Below are 19,246 nucleotides of genomic sequence, written 5' to 3' on the forward strand. Positions count from 1 at the left end.
GCTTGGGGGGAGGAGACGTGGGGGCGGGGGAAGGGGGTGGGAAAGGTATAAAACACATGGACACTGCTAGAACTTCCAGGAAAGAAGTCGGTATTTCAAAAAAGTGGATCTGGGTGAATTAACGGGGATAGAAAAGATCAAGGTTTTGGATGGGGGAAGATAAGAGATGGTGGTGAACAGCTGTTTTAAAGACCTGGAGGGAGGAGTGGGATTGAAGAGAGTGTGGGAGTTTATTCCAGAGGCAGGAGAAAAGAGGAATGAAAGAGTGGAGGTGAGCAGAGTCTTGATTTTGGCAGTTTAACCATAAGAGGGTTGCTGGCAGATCTTGTGCGACCTGTAGGAATATTTGGGGGACAGATCCCAGAGAGAGCTGGGGGAGCAAGGCCGGAGAGGAGTCGGTAGAAGACAGAAAGACCACCAACCTGCCTACGGTGAGTGAGTGAAAGGCCCTCAGAGTTAGCTTCATCGCGGGAGATTCCAATCATTCTGAAAGCTTTGGCTTCAACAGCGTGAAGCCGAGCTAGGTGTGAGGCAGGAGCACTAGTCCAGAGGGGAGAGCAGTATTCCATTGAGCTGAGGATGAAAGCCTTGTATGTGGTGAGGAGCACAGGTGTGCCAAGGAAGGACTTTGCACGATGGAGGATGCCCAGTCAGTGACTGGCTTTGGAAGCCAGCTTGGAAATGTGGTTTGGAAACCCAGGCAAGACAGCTTAGAGTGTGCGCACCTCTCGGACAAGCCCATCATCCCAGCCCGTGCCATTAGAACTGAAGGTGGTTCATGGTTTTTGGTGGTGACTATGAGAACGAATCGAATCAGCATAACTTGCGGATTCTGTCCGTACACGAAGAAAGCCGCCGATGATAAACGCCATAGGGCCATCGGACCTACATTTCAAATCTTTCATGTTTCCATTATTTATAAAGTTTGTTCTCGGAACAAAACAAGGGAAATGCATTTATATTATGACATTCAGAATTTGAGACGATTTCGGTTGGAAAACCACGGACGTATTTATACGTCCGTGTGGAAAACGAACAACGAGCACGGATGCGGAAGAAGAACCCACACGAATCGGCAATTCGGAATCCGCGCTTGGTATTTAAGGGCTCTTTACGGCCTAGCTCTTTCACGGGCTTCGATTCAGTATACAAAAAAAAAGGGGAAAAAGGGCGTGGTCACGTCACGCGTGCGTCATGTGTCGCCGCCGCTCGCCTTGGTGTGCGTCGGACGTACACACGGCGTTTCAAGTGCAGCGTTTTCGAAGCATTCGTTTATTAAAAAGATGCTACGGCTCGACTATAGACGGTCTGTGGTGCAGTTGAACTATAATTTGTATATTAAAGTGCGCCCGATAAACGCAAAGCTAGTCAAACCGTACGTACAGTACAGTACAGTATAGTACAGTACAGCCCAGTACAGTGCCAGGGTGTAATGGGGTTATTGGGTATAGAATATCACTTTGAAGCTTTTTCTGTTCATACAATGATGCACAATGCGTCAATGGCTGGTGCAATGATAAGTAGAGGATTTTGGTACCGATACCTTGGAGTTGGAGAGTGTGTACCTTGTTTGGTCGAGGATGTATGTTGCGTACAGTGCGGTACACTGTACAGTGCACTGATTTGACTACTCATGAAAATGGCAAAATTGACCATTAATTTTCCGTTTTATCTTCACCTGATAAACCATTTATAATGATCTGATATATCGATTCATACCTTGGTGTTCGGAAAGTGTTTTATGAAGTATAAAATTAACATCTTTATATTTCATTATTTGAGGTGTGTGTGTGTGTGTGTGTGTGTGTGTGTGTGTGTGTGTGTGTGTGTGTGTGTGTGTGTGTGTATGTGTATGTATGTACCTGTGTGTGTGTGTGTATGTGTATGTATGTACCTGTGTGTGTGTGCGTGTGCGAGCACATGTGTACCTGTGTGTGAGTATGCATGCGTTTGCATGCTCCCAAAATCCATGCTTGCTGCACACCTCAACTTTTGTTCCTTTATTTTCTCTCGTTTGTGGAATCACCTGCCTGAGGTGATTCAACAACAGTGTTCCCTCCAGGGCTTCAAGCAAGCCATGCACGACCATGTCACGTCGCACCCGATCACTACCAGCAATCATTTCTACCCCATTAACCCTTTTTAACACAACCCTTTAATTGCAGATTACTGTGTTTCCTCTTCTCCTTCTCCTTCTCCTCTTCGTGTATTGGTATTTTCCTGTGGTCTGCTACCCCACTGTCTCTGTTACCCATTTTCCTCAGTCACCTCACTCTTCAGTGAGTCTAGATGTTGTATTTTTAAATACTAGGGCATGCCCGTACTATATCTATATCTAAAATTATATCCCCCCCCTCTATTTACATGAAATGGTTTGGTCCAAAGCGAACGGCTTGCGAGTGGTGACAATCCCCCCCCCTCTATTTACATGCAATGGTTTGGTCCAAAGCGAACGGCTTCCGGAGTTTGGTAAAGAAATCGCCATCGCGTGCACAAACGCGCAGGAAAGCGAATGAATCGCAAATTCGTTTTTATTAGTTGTAAAACATAGTTTAACGCCAACATAGTTTGCAAACGTGAAATAAATGAATACGCTCTCAAATGTGCCATCCGAGGCAGAGTGTGCCCGCCACGTTCGGCACACGCGATCGTTCGCTGCTCTCTGATTGGTTGAATCGTTTTTTGGACATAGCTCGGTAAGTAATTGTCCGATTAATATGAAACCTTGAAAAGGCACATCCTCGGGTCCCCAGCAATATACCTGGCAAGTTAAAAGTATATCGGACCCGTGGTTGTCGAGAAACAGCGGTCACAGACAAACGTACAGACAGACAGACAGAGATTACTGGAATTATAGATAGATAATTAAAGAAAATAAATAAAGTGAAAGCACTCTGTAAATGTATACCGGTGTGTGTGTCTGTGTCTGCAAAACGATGTGCAGACGTCATGTCGTACATGCTACCGCACCTGCACAATGGCTGGCAGGTCGACCAAGCGATCCTCTCGGAGGAAGATCGAGCGGTGCTAATTCGATTTGGCCATGACTGGGATCCCACGTGTATGAAAATGGATGAGGTGCTGTATGCTATTGCTGAGAAGGTGAGCTGGGGTGAATTCTGATTGGGCTTGATGTTTGTGTTGAGACCTATTGTAAGTTCCATCTTTAAATGAAATGGAGTATTTTGGGGGAAGGGGCAAGGGATTGGCAGAGCGGTCAGAAAGAGACTGGCTTTGAAGGATGCTGTTCGCTTGGGAGGTATTCCTTAGTCTTCCTAGAACATCAGGAAGTTCACGACGAGTGAACGTTTCCATATTTAAGAACCGATCCTGAACAGGTTGTCACTTTGTCGCAGGAAACCGATACGAGTGAAACTGTCATGCATGAAGGTGCAAATATTCACCGTTTTATCCCAACACCGTGCCCGCAGGTGTATTTCCGTTTCCGGGAGTTACGGCCCAGCTCGGATGGCGCTGGCGTGAATCGGGCCTGTATCTGCAGAGTGAATAAATGTGCAACAATCGATCGCAGTCTGTCGAGATACCTTTCATGGCGACGAGGATAAACATCCAGACCATGACTTCTTTCGGCCATATTGATGAATTCGACCCTCATGATGGAGATTCTGACACCTATTCTGAGCGGTTGTCTTTCCCGGTGCAGCTCCGTCTGAGTTATTGATGAAACGACACCTGAGATCGACACTTGACAATCTCAAACCAGACATATCAAATGTTTATCAGAGCCAGCTTAATCAAAAGTTGGTCCACGATAAGTCGTCCAACAGTCGATGTATCAACATTGGAGATCCAGTGTTTGCCCGAAGTTTTGGTACAGGTGCGACGTGGCTACCGGGGGACATCATCGAGAAGCCAGGTCCACTGTCCTGCGTGATTCGCCTGCAGGACGGCCGCAAAATTCGTCGACATCAGGACCACATAACCTACCGTCACTGTGAGTCGATAGTGCCTGCAGCATCGTCACAGTCAGAACAACAGTTCGACCCGCCACTGCCGGAGATCGTCGTGGCCGCTCCAGCCGGCTCGGATGCCCCGAAAACCTCTGCGAATGCGACACGCTTCATGGAGACCAAAGGCATCACCTCAGACTCTGGATCCACTGCACTACCACAATCGATGTGCGAGAGAAAAGCACCCGACCGTTTGAATCTTTGAAGATGTTCTATTTTCACGTTGACACCTGTTCTATTTTCACGTTGACACCTGTTCTATTTTCACGTTGACACCTGTTCTATTTTCACGTTGACACCTGTTCTATTTTCACGTTGACACCTGTTCTATTTTCACGTTGACACCTGTTCTATTTTCACGTTGACACCTGTTCTATTTTCACGTTGATACCTGTTCTATTTTCACGTTGACACCTGTTCTATTTTCACGTTGGCACCTGTTCTATTTTCACGCTGATACCTGTTCTATTTTCACGTTGATACCTGTTCTATTTTCACGTTGACACCTTTTCTATTTTCACGTTGATACCTGTTCTATTTTCACGTTGACACCTTTTCTATTTTCACGTTGATACCTGTTCTATTTTCACGTTGACACCTGTTCTATTTTCACGTTGACACCTGTTCTATTTTCACGTTGATACCTGTTCTATTTTCACGTTGATACCTGTTCTATTTTCACGTTGACACCTGTTCTATTTTCACGTTGACACCTGTTCTATTTTCACGTTGATACCTGTTCTATTTTCACGTTGACACCTGTTCTATTTTCACGTTGACACCTGTTCTATTTTCACGTTGATACCTGTTCTATTTTCACGTTGATACCTGTTCTATTTTCACGTTGACACCTGTTCTATTTTCACGTTGACACCTGTTCTATTTTCACGTTGATACCTGTTCTATTTTCACGTTGACACCTGTTCTATTTTCACGTTGACACCTTTTCTATTTTCACGTTGACACCTGTTCTATTTTCACGTTGATACCTGTTCTATTTTAAGTTGACACTTGTTCTATTTTCACGTTGACACCTTTTCTATTTTCACGTTGATACCTGTTATATTTTCACGTTGATACCTGTTCTATTTTCACGTTGACACCTGTTCTATTTTCACGTTGACACCTGTTCTATTTTCACGTTGATACCTGTTCTATTTTCACGTTGGCACCTGTTCTATTTTCACGCTGATACCTGTTCTATTTTCACGTTGGCACCTGTTCTATTTTCACGTTGACACCTGTTCTATTTTCACGTTGATACCTGTTCTATTTTCACGTTGACACCTTTTCTATTTTCACGTTGACACCTGTTCTATTTTCACGTTGACACCTTTTCTATTTTCACGTTGACACCTGTTCTATTTTCACGTTGATACCTGTTCTATTTTCACGTTGACACCTGTTCTATTTTCACGTTGATACCTGTTCTATTTTCACGTTGACACCTGTTCTATTTTCACGTTGACACCTTTTCTATTTTCACGTTGACACCTGTTCTATTTTCACGTTGACACCTGTTCTATTTTCACGTTGACACCTGTTCTATTTTCACGTTGACACCTGTTCTATTTTCACGTTGATACCTGTTCTATTTTCACGTTGATACCTGTTCTATTTTCACGTTGACACCTGTTCTATTTTCACGTTAACACCTGTTCTATTTTCACGTTGATACCTGTTCTATTTTCACGTTGACACCTGTTCTATTTTCACGTTGACACCTTTTCTATTTTCACGTTGACACCTGTTCTATTTTCACGTTGATACCTGTTCTATTTTAAGTTGACACCTGTTCTATTTTCACGTTGACACCTGTTCTATTTTCACGTTGACACCTGTTCTATTTTCACGTTGATACCTGTTCTATTTTCACGTTGACACCTGTTCTATTTTCACGTTGACACCTTTTCTATTTTCACGTTGACACCTGTTCTATTTTCACGTTGATACCTGTTCTATTTTAAGTTGACACCTGTTCTATTTTCACGTTGACACCTTTTCTATTTTCACGTTGATACCTGTTATATTTTCACGTTGATACCTGTTCTATTTTCACGTTGACACCTGTTCTATTTTCACGTTGATACCTGTTCTATTTTCACGTTGATACCTGTTCTATTTTCACGTTGATACCTGTTCTATTTTCACGTTGACACCTGTTCTATTTTCACGTTGATACCTGTTCTATTTTCACGTTGATACCTGTTCTATTTTCACGTTGACACCTGTTCTGTTTTCACGTTGATACCTGTTCTATTTTCACGTTGATACCTGTTCTATTTTCACGTTGATACCTGTTCTATTTTCACGTTGACACCTGTTCTATTTTCACGTTGACACCTGTTCTATTTTCACGTTGATACCTGTTCTATTTTCACGTTGATACCTGTTCTATTTTCACGTTGACACCTGTTCTATTTTCACGTTGACACCTGTTCTATTTTCACGTTGACACCTGTTCTATTTTCACGTTGACACCTGTTCTATTTTCACGTTGATACCTGTTCTATTTTCACGTTGACACCTGTTCTATTTTCACGTTGACACCTGTTCTATTTTCACGTTGACACCTGTTCTATTTTCACGTTGACACCTGTTCTATTTTCACGTTGACACCTGTTCTATTTTCACGTTGACACCTGTTCTATTTTCACGTATACACACACAGGGGCAGAATTATCCCCGTGTCCACTTGCTTTTGTTTGCACACATATTTTGACATGTTTTTGCAAATGTTGCTTTTGGAATGTCAATTTTGGAAATCTCGCACGTATTGCTATTGGTAATTTTTGACTTAAAGTGGAGGATGTCATGTATGAAGATGCAAATATTCACCGTTTTATCCTGACACCGTGCCCGTGGGTTTATTTCCGTTTCCGGAAGTTACGGCCCAGCTCGGATGGCGCTGGGGTGAATCGGGCCTGTATCTGCAGAGTGAATAAATGTGCAACAATCGATCGTAGTCTGTCGAGATACCTTACAGAACCCCATCACTCTGAGCTACGGGATTCGAACCCATACCGGTGAGGGCAATGCAGTCCACAGCAAGGCCGATCCTTAAACGATTGGAGAGTTGTGTACCGAGGGCATATTTGATGTAAATGAGGTTGGTTGGAGATGGTTATGTGTGGGCAGGAGGATAAATTGTGTAACTGAGAGACGAGGAGTGATTTGAATAGTTGTGAGAGTAAGTTGTGAGGAGGTAAAAGTAAATCGAGGGAAGGGACGTCAATGGATCATATATGTGGGGTGACGTAAATTCTGCCATATATGTGCATACATAATAAAGAGATGAAGTTTCAGATTTTTCAGACAAGGATTTCAATGCAATCAATTATGGTTGGAATACCACTTCACCGATGACGTCATCGTTATCACTCTATATACCCCATGTGAAGTTGATGACCTACGCCAAAGTTTTTTTTTTCTTTTCGTTAAGCAGTTTCAGAGAAAATGATGTGCAATTTTTTCCAAGACAGTATCATAAGTAGGTGGAGTGTCATAAATTCCACCATACATGTGCATACACTACTGGTCAAAAGTTTTAGAACACCTCAATTTTTCCGGTTTTTATTGAAATTTACGCCATTATTTGAACGCAGTTTAATGTCTCAATGTACTCTGAAATTAAGCATAGAACAAATAAACAATTGGAGATAAAAAGAAATCATAGAATCATTTTGTTTAACAAAATTTAATTTAAACTCTTGACTCGGCAAAGTAGCCACCTTTTGCCGATATATAAACCGCCGAACACACTCGTGGCATTCTTTCTACAATGGAAATCAAATATTGTTCGGGAAGTTCTTCCCAACACTGTTGCAGAAGTTCCCACAAATGTGTTGCACTTGTCGGTTGCTTTGCTTTCACCCTTCTGTCCAGTTCATCCCAACCCAGCTCAATGGGGTTTAAGTCTGGAGACTGTGCTGGCCATTCCATGATTTGAAGCCTACCATCTTGTTCTTTTCCTCGAAGGTAGTTTTGACATATTGTAAGTCTTTCCTTTTGAGAAATTGCAAAGAAAGCCAAGGTGTCAGTGAGTACAGTTTCCTACACCATAAAAAGGCACTTGGAAACTGGAGGAAACTATGACAGGAAGAGGTCTGGCAGATCCAAAGCCACAACAGAATCTGAAGACAAGTTTATCAGAGTCAACAGCTTGCTTGATAGGCGGCTCACAGGACAACAGCTTCAAGCACAGCTTAACACTGGTCGAAGTAAGCAAGTCTCAGTTTCAACTGTGAAGAGAAGACTTCGAGCTGCAGGTTTGACAGGTCGAGTGGCAGTGAGAAAGCCATTGGTAAAAAAACCACCTTTAGAGGCCATTTTTGCCCGCAAAGCGGGGGTTGGCCTTTTTCGGGAACCGTGGTTGTTGTTGTTTTTTGGTCCCCTTTTTGAAGCAATGTTTTATTGCATCCCATCATCATTATCATGCTTTTGTTCCCAATTGGGAGTACTTGACAATGTGGCAAGTTTAAAATTTTTCCATTCAGCGGTTTCCGAGAAATAATTTTTTAATTACTTGCGTTTAATCCAAGATGGCTTCCATGACACGTGACCGATGATGTCACAATGATCATAAAAACATTCTGCATGGGTGTCACCCCTACCCTGAAAGTTTAGTCTCAATCGGACATGTGGTTTCTGAGAAAAACGAGGTTTAGCCCGTATGGATGGACAACCTGAAAACATAATGCCTCCGGCCACTCCGGCCACGAGAAAGCCATTGGTAAGATGGCAAAATAAGAAAAAGAGGCTTGCCTGGGCCATGAAGCACCGCCACTGGACGACTGAAGACTGAAAGAAGGTCTTATGGACCGATGAATCAAAATTTGAAATCTTTGGTTCATCACGCAGGGTTTTTGTACGCCGTCGAGCAGGCGAAAGGATGGTTCCTCAGTGTGTGACACCAACTGTCAAACATGGAGGAGGAAGCGTGATGGTCTGGGGCTCTTTTGCTGGATCCAGAGTCTGCGACTTGCACAGAGTGACTGGCACCCTGAACCAAAAGGGCTACCACAGTATTTTGCAGCGCCATGCAATACCCTCTGGTATATGCCTAGTTGGTCAGGGGATCATCCTACAGCAAGATAATGACCCTAAACACACCTCCAGGCTATGTCAAAACTACCCTTTTTTTTTTTTTTTTTTTTTTTTTGTATACAAGATCCAGAAAAAAACACGACCAACAGGAATATTGTGCTGTGTTTCGGCCCAGGAAAGGGCCTGAAATCACTCCTGGGGGGAGTCCTAATGGGGGCGACAGGCCCCGGGGGTGGGTGGCACAAAAGACACTCGACGCGTGCCCACGTGTGCCCGTGCGTGTGGAAAACAGGGTGGGTGCCCGCCGCACCGACGCGCGTCACAAAAAATCGAACGCATGGCAAGGTCCTTTTGAGGGACGCTAAAGACGATTGTGCTTGGCTTGTGCTTGTGGTGTGTGTGTGCTGAAAATGGAAACGTTAAAAAACGTAGTTAGATTTAGTGAACCCGAAATGCTGTTGTGTTATTTAAAAAACAATAATTATCCACTCCACACGAAAGGCTAATGTGCTTTTAAAAAGACCTATGGTATACGGTGTGGTATCGTGCGATACACCGCGGATGGAACGTCGTTACGTGTGCGTATACGTGCTTCCATTCCACAAAACGAACTTGCGACGGGTACGTATTTATGGATGCGGCGTACGATGCGATAAACAATAAAATGCCCCTGCCGGTGTTACGTGGTGTGGCGCGGTGTGTGTTGGTCCCTTCCTCGTTATACGTTATTTATGGCATGACGTACGTGCTGGTTTTTGTGCGGGATCACAAAAATCGATGCGCTTCCGTCGCGTATGTATGGACGTGTCGCTGAAAAACATTTTTTTTTTTTAAACTTGGAATCTCAAAAACATTCGTTTCGACCGTCGATGATGGTAGGGACTCGACCTCGTGGTCACCGAGGGTGTCGTCAGCTTATCGTATTAGGGGACGAAAACACGTGGGGGCTCGAGGCCGCGCGTTCGCCGACGCCCGGACCGACGGTCCGTGCTCTTCTGCGCCGAGCCGGGGCGAGCGCGGGTCTCGTGGGGTGCGGCGCCGGAGAGTTCCGCCGGTGCGTGCTCGTGGTGCGAGGCGTGGTGCGGCGCGTGGTCGCCCCGCCGAAAACACGCGCGCCTTTGCTTTTCCCTGTGCCTGCCTTTACGCCCTCCGGTGAAACCTCCGGGCCGTAAAGGCAGGAGCGTGGCTTCGGACGGAGACCCGAAAGTGGAAAAGTCGGTTTTTTTTTCGAAGGGTTCGCCACGATATGATGTTTCGCTCACGAGGTTCGGACGTACGTGGCGCCGGCCGTCTTGGGTTTTGACGTGGCGACCCGATTTACGACGGCGTTCTTCCTTATGCCGAGATACACCCACGCACCGAATTAGAAGTCGGTACCTTGCTTATCTTTCGAGATATTCCGCTCACGAGGTTCAGACGTATATATGGTGGCGGCCATCTTGGAGTTGACGTGGCGACCCGATTTTCAACTGCGTTCTTCCTTATGCCTAGATACACCCACGCACCGGATTAGAAGTCGGTTCTTTGCTTATTTTTCGAGATATTCCGCTCACGAGGTTCAGACGTAGATATGGTGGCGGCCATCTTGGATTTTGACGTGGCGACCCAATTTACGATAACCTTCTTCCTTATGCCTCGGTACACCCACGCACCGAATTAGAAGTTGGTGCTTTGCCTATTTTTCAAGATATTCCGCTCACAATGTTCAGACGTATATATGGTGGCGGCCATCTTGGATTTGACGTGGCGACCCAATTTTCGACAGCGTTCTTCCTTATGCCTAGGTACACCCACGCACCTAATTAGAAGTTGGTGCTTTGCCTATTTTTCAAGATATTCCACTCACAATGTTCAGACATATATATGGTGGCGGCCATCTTGGATTTTGACGTGGCGACCCAATTTTCAATAACATTCTTCCTTGTGCCTAGATACACGCACACACCAAATTAGAAGTTTCTACTTCGCTTATTTCTCAAGATATGCAGGTTGCAAGGTCAGACATATATATGGTGGCGGCCATCTTGGATTTTGACGTGGCGACCCAATTTTCGACAGCTTTCTTCCGTGTCCCTAGATACACCCACACACCAAGTTAGAAGTTTCTACTTCGCTTATATCTCAAGATATGCAGGTTGCAAGGTCAGACATATATATGGTGGCGGCCATCTTGGATTTTGACGTGGCGACCCAATTTTCGAAGGCTTTCTTCCTTGTGCCTAGATACACGCACACACCAAGTTAGAAGTTTCTACTTCGCTTATTTTTCAAGATATGCAGGTTGCAAGGTTCAGACATACATGTTGGCGGCCATCTTGGATTTTGCCGTGGCGACCCAATTTTCAATAGCTGGCGCATGCGCAGATGGGCTGCACTGCGATGCCACTGAAAAGCGGCTGAGAAAACCGCGCATGCGCAGATCGCGGACATGATTCATTTCGAATTTCCATCTTTATTTAATTTCCGAAAAGACGTCTGCATTCGACAATCGCGCGATGACGTCACGACGTAAATGAATTTCTTCATATAACTTCAGATCCGCTGGATGGATTTTGACGAAATAAACGGCATCGTGTAGGGCATTTAAATGCGCAAATTTCGAGACCACTTGTGACCATGACAGCCATTTCCTTCTCGCACAGCACCAAACATTCTTGTGCGTCAATCCCGTCAACCCTGCGCATGCGCAGGTGGTGCGACAGTCGTTTGCCGAAGCACTTGAACATTTAACGCTGAAAAATCGCGCATGCGCAAATGGTAGCGCTGGAGCGCAAGGTCACGTGTGCACGCGTACGTAATATGTGGATGGATATTTGCGCATGCGCAAATGGTCGCGCTGGAGCGCAAGGTCACGTGTGCACGCTTACGTAACTTACGTACGCGCTTTGATGGGCGGGGCGAACGGTGTTCACGAATGGTAAAATGCGGAAGCGCTGGAAGCGTATGCGAAGCTGTCGCACGATCTCCTGTCATGGTCCACAAGATTATCACAGAGAGGTGCAGCTTCCAGCGTTTCGAGATATGATCCAGACCTAACTTTTGAGACCGGTCCCAGCGTTCTAGGCCCCGTGGTTGGTTCAGACGGACCCGACAATGGACGTGTTGGATTTTACCGCGAGCCGATTCGAACGCCGACGTGCCGGCGAACAAAACCGGTCATATCTTTTGAACGCGTGGCTCGATTTTTACAAAATAAACTTTTTCTTGAAGGGCTGAACCGTGCGCTCAAAACGATAGTAATGGCGACCGGGAAATGTTTTGTTTTGCGCCGCAAAGGCGTCTTGTGTGACGTGAGGACCATGTCGTGCTGCATAGATTATCATAAATTATCATATCATTACCGCCGGCGCGATCCGTGACGTCACGGCTCACTTAATTGCAATTATCTCCGCTATTCCTTGGCCGAATCGAACCGGGAAACAAGTATGTTGTATAATATTCGGATGCGCACGTTTCAAGCCCGGTTTGAGCTTCCGCAGTTACGTGGTTCTCGAGATAGCCGTTTCCGAGCCCAAACTCTATAGTGTTTTCCTCTGTAAGTTCTATGAGCGGTTTCGGGCCTGGACTATGTTGGTGAAGATGCGAGGGGGCGGGCTTTTGCTTCTGGGTGACTTCGTCACGATAACGTGATTATTTCTCCGCCCTTTACAACCAGAAGACACGACACCCATACAACCGGAGGAATGTGCTGTGTGTGGGCCCAGGAAAGGGCCTGAAATCACTCCTGGGGGGAGTCCTAATGGGGGCGACAGGCCCCGGGGGTGGGTGTCACAAAAGACACTCGACGCGTGCCCACGTGTGCCCGTGCGTGTGGAAAATATCGGGTGGGTGCCCGCCGCACCGACGCGCGTGACAAATAATCGAACGCATGGCAAGGTCCTTTTGAGGGACGCTAAAGACGATTGTGCTTGGCTTGTGCTTGTGCTGTGTGTGTGCTGAAAATGGAAACGTTAAAAAACGTAGTTAGATTTAGTGAACCCGAAATGCTGTTTTGTTATTTAAAAAAAATAAATTATCCACTCCACACGAAAGGCTAATGTGCTTTTTAAAAGACCTATGGTATACGGTGTGGTATCGTGCGATACACCGTGGATGGAACGTCGTTACGTGTGCGTATACGTGCTTCCATTCCACAAAACGAACTTGCGATGGGTACGTATTTATGGATGCGGCGTATGATGCGATAAACAATAAAATGCCCCTGCCGGGGTTACGTGGTGTGGCGCGGTGTGTGTTGGTCCCTTCCTCGTTATACGTTATTTATGGCATCACGTACGTGCTGGTTTTCGTGCGGGATCACAAAAATCGATGTGCTTCCGTCGCGTACGTATGGATGCGTCGCTGAAAAACATTTCTTTTTTTTAAACTTGGAATCTCAAAAACATTCATTTCGACCATCAATGATAGTAGTCGTTTAAAAAGTAGTTATATTTAGTTACCCGAAATGCTGTTTTGTTCTTTTAAAAAAAGAGTATCCCCACTGAACTAAAGGATAAAGAGGGGTGTATTCTGATAATGCCTAAGGTTTGTCTGGTGTAGTTGACACACTAGGCAAAAATTGCAAATAACATGATGCATGGAGTGGGGTGGCATAGTTTTGTATGACATATGACGTATGACGTTGTTGTGTTTGACAAATCCTGGAATACAAAAACCATGAAATCCTGAAAACTAAACTGCACTTACTTGTAGTGACGATCGTGTAATTCAAGTTAAGTGAACAAAAACAAAATTTACCAAGCTGCTCTTTCTTTCTTGAAAAAGGGGTTGTGTTGTGTTGTGTGCGACATTACATTGTGTGTTTATTCACATTCACAGCAAAAAATGGGTTGCTCTGTTGTCAGGCATGCATGGGTCATGGATGTGCACGTACCTCGTTGTCGTGGTTGGCCTTGGGGGGGGGGGGGGGGGGGGGGAAATCAAGGTGATTGGGATGGCTCCAAAATGACGTTGTCACCTCGTCCAACAACAACAGGTGGCACAACATGCATCGCTAATTATTATGATTGTGCAAATTAATATTATTGTGATGGCACAAAATAATATTATTGTGATTAAAGCAATGTTTAAAATATACATATCTATGTCAACGGCCATAGACAAGCAAACTCCAAATGGACCAAAACGTGTTTATTAAACAAAAAAAACAACATCATGTACGTATGCATGTATACAGGCAAAAAACAAACGAACACCATGTACGTATGCATGGAAAGGTATATGTAACAAAATGTGTATATTTATTAAGGAAAAACTTGCAAAATTGCAATAAAGGAAATGTCTTTCAATTGACATTCTTTTCAATGGGAAAGAAAAACCAGAAATGTCTTCAATGATCCACACGCTTGCTCCACTTGGACGGCAACCTCAACTTCACATGTTGCCCATGCATTTGCAAAGGCTGCAAAAAAAATGTTTGTAGTACCAGAAAATCAGTGAAGTATACAAAAGTTTTGTATGACATATGACGTATGACATTGTTGTGTTTGACAAATCCTGGAGTACAAAAACCATGAAATCCTGAAAACTAAACTACACTTACTTGTAGTGACGATCGTGTAATTCAAGTTAAGTGAACAAAAAGAAAATTTACCAAGCTGCTCTTTCTTTCTTGAAAAAGGGGTTGTGTTGTGTTGTGTGCGACATTACATTGTGTGTTTATTCACATTCACAGCAAAAAATGGGTTGCTCTGTTGTCAGGCATGCATGGGTCATGGATGTGCACGTACCTCGTTGTCGTGGTTGGCCTTGGGGGGGGGGGGGGGAAATCAAGGTGATTGGGATGGCTCCAAAATGACGTTGTCACCTCGTCCAACAAGAGCAGGTGGCACAACATGGATCGATTCCCCGATGTCTTCTTGACTTTGACAAGGGTCCTCTGTGTCATCGATTGCATCAACTGTAGGATTTGGCAAGGCCTTTTTGGGGGGAAGCATTATCGGCGCGTCGGCCAATCGACGCTCCGGCTTGACCAGGGACAAGTGGAAAAGTCTGGAAACCGCAACCGTCTGTTCACTTTTTTGGGAAGGTTTGCTCCAGCCAGCAATAATCCATTTTATGCCAGCACTTGCATAATGATGCAGGACTAAACGCACGTGTTTGCGAATGTCGTCTTCGTCCCAGACTGTCACATTTTCTCCACTCTGCAAAAGGAGAACACGATTTGTTTGACATGCATGTTGCGTGTCGCAACGATCACTACTTTCATTGTTGTCTTTATCAATATCAAGGACCATATCACAGTAGTAGTGTAGTGTAGTGTTAAACTTTAGTGAGTTTACTTACACAACTATTACATTACATTGCATTACTTACTGCACATGTTGCTGGCCCCTCATTACAATCATAATTTCAATTACAATATTACACTGACATGAAAGAAAAAATAAATTCTAAAGGGCCAATGTTGTTGAACGTTGATGTAAACAAAGTCTTACCATGAGGTAAGCTGGGTGCAAAAAGTAAGTCCCCAGATCTCGCGATGAATACTTCACGGCGACTATGTTCATCTCCCGAGACGAGATCCTGCAACTAAAAACAGACATAGCAGTCGACATTCCTCCATCCAGCGAAAAGCAAGGTTTTGTGTTGGAATGGACACCATCACATGCTGCATTGCCACATCCGAACTCGATGCTTTCATGACCCAGCATCATGTCATCGACAACTGAGTACAGCGCACTCATTTTGCCATCCACGACACGAGCCGCAGAATGGGTAACAATTTCTATGCCTTGCCAATCGGGTGTGATGGGGAGAAATGGACAATCCGTTTCTACCAATGGAATGCCGAACAACTCCGTGTCAAAGTAAACAGGTTCATTCACCAGGACAAATGTCCCGATCCATCGTTGGTTTTGCTTCAGGAAAAGCTTATTGCTGTCCTTGGCCGTTTTACACTTGATGTAAAACAGAGTGCCGTCACGGATTTCTCTGCAACAACAATGAAAATGCGAATGTATAGTCGGCTTTACGACAGGCTGGCTTTACGACAGGCTTTACGACAGGCTTTACGACAGGCTTTACGACAGGCACTACAGAAAATTGCTACCAATGTGCACAGCACAGCACAGCACATACGTTTCACATGAAACGATGTCAAATCAATCAATCAATCAATGGAGGTTTTCATTTCCTAAAGATCACAGACATGACAAGGTGCAAGCAATACAATACAATAGGTTACAACACCATTTATGTAAACATTCTGTAAAATACACAACACACACTCTACATATTTGTTAAACACCATACATACACAAACAAATGATACACACCTGAGTAGTATCAGATGCATGAATAGCATCTCCACTTTTCTGATTTTGCCGACAGTAGATGTCGGCATTCTGGTTGGTGAGCCAACCTTGATGTGAAGAAGCTGCAAGTCATAAACATTGGATAAATATAATTAGTTAGTTCGTTAGTGAGTTGATCAACATTATATATTATATTATATTATTTGGATAGATAGATATAGAATCATACATGGGGTGTTAATTTGTTGTGAACATTAAAACTTCATTACTAATGAACGTAGCTTTCAAAAATGCATAATAATTATTGATTTCCTTGAAAGTTGGAAAAAAAACAGCAAAACCGTTTGCTTTGCAATTGCAATGACAAATGGCGTGACGACGACGTCAAATAATGCATTATTTATCACTTACTATATAATGTTGACATGCCAACTAATATGGCACTGTTAATTGTAATCCCGTTTGAAATAAAAAACGGAAAAGTAAGTGTATAATTATGTAGTGTAAATAGTACACTTCACTTCACCTCACTTCACTTCACTTCACTTCACCTACCTGGGCCATCATATATGTCAAATTTTGACACTTAACGTTCCGCAATCGGGTGAACGAAATCATGCTGGTGCCTGGACGCATGGCACGCTGCACAGCCATCTCCAAGTCGTTGTCTTTCAAGTATTTCATTAGGATGTGTGACATCTGTAAAATCATTCATTAATTATTAAGTCAATTTGCACAGTCATTACAAATGCCATACGGAACAAAAGAACAAAGGACAGCGTACACGTACACAGTCAGAGTCACATGTTGCATGTTACATATTACATATTACATGGAAGGGAAAATAATATTTACATTATGACGTTGAAAGGACACCATGTGTACATTTGTAATTCACACAATGTATTGTAATTGTAATTGTAGTGCCTATTTATTGAGCACACAAAATGATATAATTTAATACAGCTCCAGCGTTGTTGATTATATTTATATTGACATGCGAATTACATTCAATCTTTATGTTGCATCCAATTTTCATTTAGATCCACAACACAATTTTTTTTTATACAACTTTGATATTCTTTATCAGCAGATTAGAGGACCAACCAAACAACCAAACATTTCCTATACACACGCACACAAACACAAACACACACAAAATTATGGTATTCTCATGGACCAACCGAGCAACCAAACAAACAACCAAACACACACACACACACCTCGTTTTTTCATTTCTGTTCCTCACAATTCTGTCTCTTATTCACAGACACACACACACACACACACACACAATTATGGTATTCCCATGGACCACCGACATGTTACACACACACACACACACACACACACACACACACACACACACACACACACACACACACACACACACACACACACACACACACACACACACACACACACACACACACACACACACACACACACACACTATTCTCATTCGACTGTTCCTTGTAATTATAGTGACGTTTTCAGCTAAACATTCTCATTTTCATTAATTTCTGAGCATTGTGTTCCTTTAAAATTACAGGCCAAATGAAATGAAAGTCTGATTGTTATATGTAAAGTGGCTATAAAATTGACGATATCAAGTGACTAAGTATAAAACGTTTTGAGATATATCTCACCTTCACAAAAATGCTTCCTTTACTCCGACTTCCTGATGACAAAGATCCGAGATGTGATGGCACCGAGAATACAAATATTCTATGAACCTGCTCTCCGATAATGTCCATCGTCAGGGGGGAAAAAAGCAATAACCAACTTCGATCGTCAACGCAATAACGAAACCAAAGCTTAAAACACAATTACTGTATTACTCATAACTGTATTGTAATGTAATTGCTTACTTGTAAAGCAAGACACATGTTGTAAAAAAAAAAAAAACGCGTTATGTACGCTCCGCCGCCGCTATGTACGCCTCGCTATGTACGCTTCCGGACATTTCCGGACTGCATTTACCTATCCACAATAGCGGATAGGTAAATGCAGTGTCGTGTTTGAGTCGAAGAACATGCCAAATCATATTATATTTAATGATACATTTGTATAAAATGGCTGAAAGTGAAACCGGAAAATTCGGAAAATTCTTATTTATGAAAGACACAGTTATAGGTACCCACACCGGTAAAGATGAGAAAACGTACGTAACCTCGGAAGCGTGTCGAGATCACAACGTACTGGAACAAGTGTGGAGATCACAAACGTACTGCAACAAGTCTGGAAATCACAAACGTACTGGAACAGAACAAGCAAATCGAGAGCCTTAAATAGACATGACCTCCAAGACGTCACGTGACGTGTAAACGTCGGCGTCGGCGTGGAAAATTACAGAACCGCGTCATCAACGTGGATTTTGGATGATGCAACCTGTTGCAATATATTTTTTCGCGCCAAGAACGAATAAACGGTTTTTTTTTTTCAGTTGAGATTTTATTCGAATTCGAATTGTATTCGTTGGATACTGATGGAAACAATAATTATTTCAACTGTTGGAAATATTTTTCTGGTTAACCAACGACGGTCGATTTAATCTCGATCTTCCCCTAGGAAACCACGCCCACTTTTCCAACAGCATTACGGTATATACCGCGACCCATCGCTCCTGAACTTCTCTTTGGCAGTTTGGCGTTTGTCTGCTGATCGACGTTCATATTCGAGCTGTTTCGTTCTGCCTGTGGTGATTTTCCATCAAAAGTAGATCGTGGCCTGCAGCAAGGATCGTCTGCTGAAACGTAAATATTGTGATTGTATGATAACGTGGTAATGGCGGATCGAGCTTTACTCGTCATCGGCTCGAGATGATTATTTAATGCTGTGATCATAACCATGTAAACGAAGGCTCATTATACCCTCATAGTCATAAGAAAGAAGAGGAAACTGGTGTGTTTTAATGCTGAGTGTGTGTGTGTGGGGGGGGGGGAATGGATGTGTGTGTATGTGTGTGTGTGT

At 43.7% G+C, this 19,246-nt stretch overlaps 2 protein-coding genes across 4 annotated transcripts in view; one reads left to right on the forward strand and one right to left on the reverse strand.

The window, feature by feature from the left end:
• The first annotated feature begins 64 nt into the window (after positions 1 to 64).
• Positions 65 to 19,246, forward strand: part of LOC137426991 (thioredoxin-like protein 4A) — a 106,724-nt gene continuing 87,542 nt past the window's right edge. Inside the window, exons 1-2 of one of the 3 annotated variants that reach the window (XM_068116077.2) lie at positions 65 to 1,306; positions 2,945 to 3,102. In XM_068116077.2, the coding sequence (XP_067972178.2) occupies positions 1,195 to 1,306; positions 2,945 to 3,102 (270 nt within the window). In that variant the 5' untranslated portion in view covers positions 65 to 1,194. Of the gene's footprint in view, positions 1,307 to 2,944; positions 3,103 to 5,714; positions 6,998 to 18,844; positions 19,030 to 19,246 lie in introns of those variants that run through there. The other 2 variants (XM_078778788.1, XM_068116079.2) reach the window with 2 other exon arrangements.
• LOC137428201 (uncharacterized) overlaps positions 14,133 to 19,246 on the reverse strand; it is a 101,061-nt gene continuing 95,947 nt past the window's right edge. The window contains exons 2-7 of the mRNA XM_078778790.1: positions 17,923 to 18,009; positions 16,829 to 16,972; positions 16,295 to 16,395; positions 15,455 to 15,950; positions 14,747 to 15,160; positions 14,133 to 14,418 (exon numbers count right to left, since the gene is read on the reverse strand). Coding sequence (XP_078634916.1) covers positions 14,786 to 15,160; positions 15,455 to 15,950; positions 16,295 to 16,395; positions 16,829 to 16,972; positions 17,923 to 18,009 — 1,203 coding nt within the window. The 3' untranslated portion in view covers positions 14,133 to 14,418; positions 14,747 to 14,785. The remainder of the gene's footprint in view (positions 14,419 to 14,746; positions 15,161 to 15,454; positions 15,951 to 16,294; positions 16,396 to 16,828; positions 16,973 to 17,922; positions 18,010 to 19,246) is intronic.

Source organism: Myxine glutinosa, chromosome 5 (assembly GCF_964187855.1).
Source record: "Myxine glutinosa chromosome 5, kmMyxGlut1.1, whole genome shotgun sequence".
In the NCBI taxonomy this organism is placed as follows: domain Eukaryota; kingdom Metazoa; phylum Chordata; class Myxini; order Myxiniformes; family Myxinidae; genus Myxine; species Myxine glutinosa.